The 7,591-nt window shown below is 43.7% G+C and overlaps 1 protein-coding gene across 2 annotated transcripts in view; it reads right to left on the bottom strand.

Annotated features, from left to right (window-relative positions):
- The window catches only part of MED12L (mediator complex subunit 12 like), a 398,615-nt gene extending 391,369 nt beyond the window's left edge, over positions 1-7,246 (bottom strand). For both annotated transcript variants that reach the window (XM_006758962.2, XM_006758963.2), the window contains exon 1: positions 6,987-7,246. In XM_006758962.2, the coding sequence (XP_006759025.1) occupies positions 6,987-7,085 (99 nt within the window). In that variant the 5' untranslated portion in view covers positions 7,086-7,246. The remainder of the gene's footprint in view (positions 1-6,986) is intronic.
- Positions 7,247-7,591: the final 345 nt, after the last annotated feature.

Below are 7,591 nucleotides of genomic sequence, written 5' to 3'. Positions count from 1 at the left end.
CTTCCTAGAATTAATTTCCTCCCACATTCTCATCCCCATCCACTCCTACACATCCTCCAAGTTCCAGACTCAAAAATCTAGGTCCTGTCAAAAAATGGGCTGCTCCTTCTTGTTGCCACCGCACTTTGCACACGCCTCAAAGAATATCTGAAACATGCTATTGCTCACTCACGAGGCTCTAGCTCCCTCTACACCAGACTCTCTCAAACTTGGAACTTCTGACATTTGAGGCAGGATAATCCCTTATTGAGGGAGGCTGTCCAGAACATTGGAGAATGTTAACAACATCTCTGGCTCCTACCAACTACATGCCAGTAACAGCATGTGTGATCACATGCAAACATGGACACACAAGCACACACACGGTTCTAATGTTAGTGGGGGAGAGGGAGGTGCACCTCCCCCAGATGAAAACCATTGCTCTATACTGAAGTCTTTGGGGGCCTAGGACCATATCCAATGCTCTTAGCATTCCTTTATTCTTACATCCATTTATACAAGAAATTCTGAGTCCCAGGTATGGGGTCAGGCACTGTGCTCAAAGTTAGGCATACGGCAGGAAGTAAAAATCTTGGGCCCTGTGATCATGAAGCCACAGCTGGCTAAGGGCCTGCAAGGTATTCAATAATATTGGGTGAATGACTGAATTTGTTTGGCAGGCATATACATACTAATGTTTCCCTCAAAGCATGGAAAATAAAACCCAAGGGCTAATTTTTTTTCTCCTCTTCTCAGGGCCAGAGCATTGCAGAGTAAGGGGGAACCATTTCTATAGACTGCCATATAAGTGTTGCTCTCTGGATGTGGGCAATTGGTACAGCTTGTGTGTTTATATCTCCAAGAAAGCTACCCATAAATAAAGAAGTGTCTCAATCAATAAAAAGAAAACTCTATAGGAATGTTCCCCTACACATGCACTGCCCACAAACGCCAATGCCAGGCTATCTATGCCAAAGGCCACAGAAGGACTGCGAGCCTTCCACCAAAACCACAAAGAGTGGAGTGCCTGAGCTTCCGGAGTATTCTTCCCTCTGAATCCAAGATTCAGACAAGCTCAGAGAAGACCAAGTGGTGAGCCGAGCAGTCCCCAGCTCACAGAGCTCTGCATGCCCTAAAATCAGAACAATTCTCATTGCCCGGGCAACGTGAGGGTGCTCACCAGCAGCGAGGCTGTTTACAGAGGAAGGCCAAGTAAAGTTGCAAGAACAAATCAGGACACACAAGTGTGTGGCCCAGATCTGCCTTAACAAGTCACGTTAACCTCTCTGGGACTCAATTTCCTTTTGTATTGAATGACAAAATTAGACTGCCTCTAAATTGCATTCTAGCTCTAAATATACCTGGTCTCCCCTCTCCCAAAATATAGGTCCACAGAATCTCCCTCTCCAAACAAAACTGAACAGAGCTCTTCCTCCCTTCCTAATAAAACTCTTTTTGCCAAAAGTGGAAATAAATAAAGGAGCCACTTCAACTTCACCTCCGCATCTGAGAAGCACTGGGCAGGGTTCAGAGTGCTGCCACGCAGGCACTGTGTCTGCTGTGCACTCGGGAAGCCAGAGAGCAGGAGAGTTCTGGAAAATGTGTATTCTCTGAAAAGGGGGCTCATGTTCTGATGATTTGAGGGTGCCAGAATTTAAATGGGAAGTACTATGACAACATTAGAATGCTTTCAGCTACAAGAAATTGACAACTGGTCCAACAATAGCTACACCACCTGGACATCTACCATTTTACTTAATAAGAAGTTCAGGGAGAGGTGGTCCTAAGGTAAATTCAGTAGCTTTAACAATTTCATAACGCCACTCAATTGCCTCCTCTTGTACTGACTTTTCATCCACAGCCTTGTTGTCTCATGGTACAGAGAGACTCCTTGGCTCCAACTACCACATCCTCTTACTACTTTTCCAAAGACAGGAAATTAAGGAGCTATCAGGAATAAAGGGTACTCTTCCCCTGTGCCTGTATTTTTTTCTGTAAAGAAAAAATTCTTCTACAGAAGTCCAGCAGTAAATTACCATTAAATGTCTCTAACCAGAATTAAGTCATTTGCTCACTCCAAAATTCAAGAAAGGCTAGGAAAGTGAGATCTGGCTTTTCTTAAAAAACTTTTTTATAGGAAGTAGATAAGGGATAAGAATGATGGTGAAGCACCAGCCAAGTTTCTGCAACATAAAAGTAGACCTTGTGGTGTGCTGGCAAATGCTTCAAAACCATTTTTTTTTTGGAAGGGGGTGAGGGTGGAGAGGGGGGAAAAGCAAAACAAAAAATAAAACAAAACTCTAATTTGTAGCATTTGCCAATATCTTTGGTGTGAATATTCCCATTGTGCTAGATTTCAAACTACCAACATAGTATTAACCAGCTCACAAAATTCCTGAAATTTTTATGCTCAGCAGGTACAAGCACACCACTGAATGTATACCTTGCACTTGGTAATAATTTAAGTTTACAATGCTCCTTCATATTTAAAACACTCGAGATGATTCGGTGGTATTCTCCCAGCTCATAGGTGAGAGAAAAGACACAGCACCCCAAATCACACAGCAAATGTGGCAGAGCTGAAGTGCTCACATAAGAGCCCCCACCCCAACCCTACCACAGTTTGCAGCATCAGGTGTATAAGTGTCTGTATCTACATCCTATCATACCCCTCAGCCTACCTATCAGCTAAAGGGCTCTAGTTTCGTTAAGAAACAATAACAAAGACCAATTCCTGTAAACTCAGTCAAAGTTACCTAATAATTATTCTATAAGGTATATTCTTCTATGACAGTGGTAGTACATGGTTATTGTTACAGCTTAGAATACAGATTAGTACAAAAAAAGAAAAATCACCCTTAATCTCATCCTCAAGAGATAACAACTGTTTGAATGTGGGTGATAATCTTTTCAGAATATTAGACACACAGGGTGGGACAAAAGTAGGTTTACAGCTTTGAGTACGTGAAACACAGAGTTTATTCTTGAACTATCATTTACTAATTATTTTATTATTTTCCATGCAAACAACTGTAAACATACGTTTGCCCCCACCCTATATTTTTTAAGAAGTCATGCTATTTTGCAATATAAAGACATTTTCTTTATTATGTTAATTTCCCAAAACATAGAGACATAGGTTGAAGGTTGGTATAATGAGCTCTGCTGTGGCCATCACCCAGCTTCAGAAATTATCTACAGACATTTAAAAGTCAGTGTTTCCACTTCCCTTCTCAGGGAGGAACGTGTAGGAGGCAGGCCTCTCCCTCTGGCTTTCCCCTCAGACTTCAAGCTGAGTCAGCCAGCTCCTTGTAGTGCTGCTGGGAGAACACTACTGAAGAGAACTCTTCATCATGCCACTCTTCTCATGGGTCCCTCCAACTTCTCCAATTCTTGTCTCTCCTGACAAGAAGCCTCAGAAGTAGGGTTCAGAGCTCATTAAATACATCACAATTCTTGGAATTTCCAACTTCTACTAGCTCCATTCTTCCATGTCTGCTTTGCCCTCATGTCTAGGTGCACACACCCCATGGGAGGCCCTGCTAACTGGTTTAACTAAAATCCTAAGACTGTGTTCACCCTCATCTTGCCCTACTTAGTACCCAGCCAACCCAGCAACTTTCAGACCTCACTTCCTGGCACTATATCTCCACAGGCACCAGCCCAAGTGAAATACCGAAAGACTGAAGGATAGTGGCTGCACCCCAAATTAACAGCTTTGCATGAGTCCCCAAAGTGCCCAGTTAAGACCCACACCCAGAGTCAAAAATCTCTGCAGCCCAGACAAGTTCAAAGAATAGCCTCATGGGACAAAACAAGAACTGCTCCCCAGGGCCCCAGTTTAGCCAAGTGCCTGCAGGAGGGAGCTGTGGATATTTAAAGACTGAGGAATAGAATACTACTCTGCTATAAACCATGCACAGCTGACAGAAAACAAGACTATGCTGGGAACCACAAAACTTCCAGGGGAAAGTAGCTAAACTCATTTGCACTATTTTGCACCAAAAGGTACCAACACTTGGAACAGTGTCTTTGTCTAAAGATTCTAACACATCAAAGAGTGGGGAGCAGGTCAGAATAAGGAAGAGTGGTCTACAAGTTCTCTACAGTTAAGACATAAACTAAAACAATGATAGTCAAACTTACACAATTAAAACTCACAGCTACAGTAATAAGAATACTTTTTACCAGGAGAGGTTTTCTCACACAAATGTAATGCTAATTTAGCACCATGTTCCTGAATTTCTCTGAAAAGCACCATTATACTAATTTACAAATGAGAAGTTATGCACCTTGCCCAAGACCACACAACTGCAGAGGCTGAACCAGAATTCATGTCCAGGTCTGTACAAATGGGAAGTCCACACTTCCTCCATTAATCAGCATTTCCCACAAGACAGGACACAGAAAGGCGGCCTTTTTGTTGTTATTCTTAATCCTCACCAGCAGATATTTTTTCCATTGATTTTTAGAGGGGCGGGGGGGGGGGGGGGTGGGGAGAAGAGAAATGAGGAGGGAGAGGGAGAAAAGAGAGAAACATCATGTGAGAAACACATCCATTGGCTGCCACCTGAACATGCCCCAATCTGGGGTGGGGATTGAACCCAGGCACATGCCCTAGATCAGGAATCGAACCAGCGACCCTTTGGTGCACACGCTGTGGTGCTCTAACCACTGAATGCACTGGTCAGGGCAAACTTTTAAGTTCTAATATTATCGTCTTGTTTAAATCCTTATAGTCATGTGTGCATATGTAATATTAAGTAAATAAAAAATTAAAATTATAGACATGAAATAAATTTTACATTTTATGTGTATACATGAAACAAAAAAGTTTCTTAAAAGATAATTTAAAGGAAATATTAGGATAAAAGAACAGGCGATACAGAGATAGGGTATAAATTCTGAGACAATACATAAATCACTGAAGCTTGTAGAAAACACTGCTCACCAGACCACCACACCACCACCCAAGAACAGCCAAGCACCTATTTGTTCCATACTGTACTCAAATTTGACTATAGTCACACATAACTCTGACTCTGCTCCAGAGAGATGAAATGTGGCTGCTTTGAGGGGAAGGGCACAACATCAGTACAACAATTTAGCACAAATCATCCTTAACACAGTGTTGGTTGACATAAATACTGGTTTGGTGGTCCAACTCCTCTGCTTATCTACCACACACCTTGATTAAGTCCAGTCCCCTTTTCTGGGCTTCAGTTTCACTTTGTCAAAAGAAAGTTACCACAAAAGTAGACTGTAAGGTCACTTCCAGTTTTAGAATTCCATAAACTGTTGCAAGATCCTAAAATCCCAAATTATTTTTTCCAGAATCATAGAGGCCCCAATCCTAAATGAGTGTCGATCTGAGAAATAAATGGTCAGTCTATGTTTCCAGAGAGCAAAGTATTAACAACACAATATATGATAAAGTCCTGTGGAGTACAACACACTCTCTAATGAATGGCATCCCAGGGCACCATACCTCAACTGAGAATGCTATCAATTATGCTGCCCTCTAGAAAGATGTAGCAAGACATGAATTACAGGATGACAAAGATCAGCCAATCAATGTACCTGTCCCAAACAAAACTCTAAAAATTTCCTGCCACTGCCCTAGCCAGTTTGGCTTAGTGGATAGAGCGTTAGCCCAAGCAACTAAGGGTCTTGGGTTCGATTCCTGGTCAAGGGCCACGTTCAGGGCACTTGCAGAAGGCAATCAATAGATGTGTCTCTCTCACATTGATGTTTCTCTCTGTTTCTCCCCCTCCCTCCACTCTCTCTGAAAATCAGAGGAGTAATACCTGCGATGAGGATTAACAACAACAAAAAATTTCCTGCCGCTAATTTTTAAATTATTAATTTTCATTACATTTGGTCCTTCATGTGTTGTTTCCAGTCCTTAACAATCAAGTTTATTCTGAGTCAAGGAGAATAAATGGGGAAGAAATCTTTAAAAATCTCAAACTTATATTAAGCCTCATATGAAAACTACCTGTAAAACTTTTCCAGTTCAATTTGAATTACTCCACAGATGCTCAAACATATTTAGTGTGCTAAACCTCTAAAAGTTGTCACTCCTTATTTTTCAGAAACATTATTAACAGTTGGACCAGAACATTTTTTCTCTATTATTGAACTAGATACATTTATCAAAAGGGAAGCCTTAAGGGAAGCCTTCTTTACAGAGCCCTTTCTGTGATGTCAGTGGGCCTGTAAGCTTTTAAAATAGGGTCTTTAGATTCCAGAAAGAAGTTCTGAAATGCGCTCTCTTCTTGTTTAGCTGAAGAAAATAGAGGATGGGTGGGCTGCAACTGACAAACTCAGAAAGCACAGCTGGGTAGCAGGTAATCTTAAAAAAAAAAAAAAAAAAAAGCAAATCCCTGAGCAAATTGTGTAGCCAATGTTGATCATTATAACTGGAGAGTTGTTACATAATTACTTGTTAACTACTGACAGACAATACATGGTTACGAAAAGCCATGGTTACTCTAGCAGTGTAACCAGTGCACCAGTCAAGGTTTCTCCAATTAATTTCGGGACCTATTCCCTTCCAAGGTAACCTGACTGCTTTTACATATACAAAACAGGCTCCAGCAATTAAGCCAATAGCTTCTGCGGACGAAATCAGTGTTTCCGGTAATATTGACCTTTAAAGGGGAGAGAGATATAGAAAGAAGTAGGTTCAAAGAACTAAATACTTATCACCTCGATAAAAAAGACTTCATTCTAAACTGGAAATTTTGAGCAGAAAAGCCCCCCTCCACACACAGACACACAGAGGCATTCGCTTGGTCCCTGCTCAGCTGGCGCAAAACACAAGACCTGTATCGGATGCACCCCATTCCAACATTTTCCAAAAAGTTTACGAAGATTTACCGAAGCGGCGGGAAGAAAAATTAAGCATGTAGAAGCGGGGGAGAGCGAACTGGAGGATTATGGCGAAGAAGAACCCGATGAAGCGCCCAGCAATGCCATGCAAGGCCCTCCGCCGGCGCCCTTACCTCCTTCTGCTTGGGGTCCTGCGGGTAGACGTCCGGCGGCCCGAGCCGGGGGCGTTTCAGCGGTCTCTGCTCATAGCTGAGAAGCCCGAAGGCGGCCATGATCTCTCATGTTAACCGGCAAAATGAATGAGAGTTGGAGCTGGAGCTGGAGCAGCCGCCTCTGAGCACCAGGGAGCAGCACTTTGCAGACAGACTCCCTCTCTCCCCCTTCTCACTCGCTTGCTCGCTCGCTGTGGCGCTGCAGGAAGAAATAAAGCAGGTTGGATGCTGCCTCTGCCAGGCACGCAGACACGCACTGATGGGGGCAGCCTTCGGCCGGCACCCGGCTGCGCTGGAGCCCCAGGACGCACCGCTTTTGTGCCGGCGAAGGGGCTGCCTCCAGACGCCTCCCTACACACCGGGTCCCCAGGGGGAGGAGAAGCTGATGGGAACCTGCGACTTTTTTCCCCAAAGGACCCAAACCCACCCCAGTCGGACGCAGGGCAGGGCGTGGGGGAGGGGCCCCGGGAGGAAAAAAAAAACTTTTCTCGGCGCCCTGGCGGGTAGCCAAGTGTTTGCCCCAGGCAAGGGTGGCCCTGCGGCCCGGGGCGGAGGCAGCGGAGCGG

The sequence above is a fragment of the Myotis davidii genome, unplaced genomic scaffold, assembly GCF_000327345.1.
Source record: "Myotis davidii unplaced genomic scaffold, ASM32734v1 scaffold316, whole genome shotgun sequence".
Taxonomy (NCBI): Eukaryota; Metazoa; Chordata; class Mammalia; order Chiroptera; family Vespertilionidae; genus Myotis; species Myotis davidii.
The sequence above is the reverse complement of the archived record's forward strand: the minus strand, read 5'-3'. Positions and strand labels throughout refer to the sequence as shown.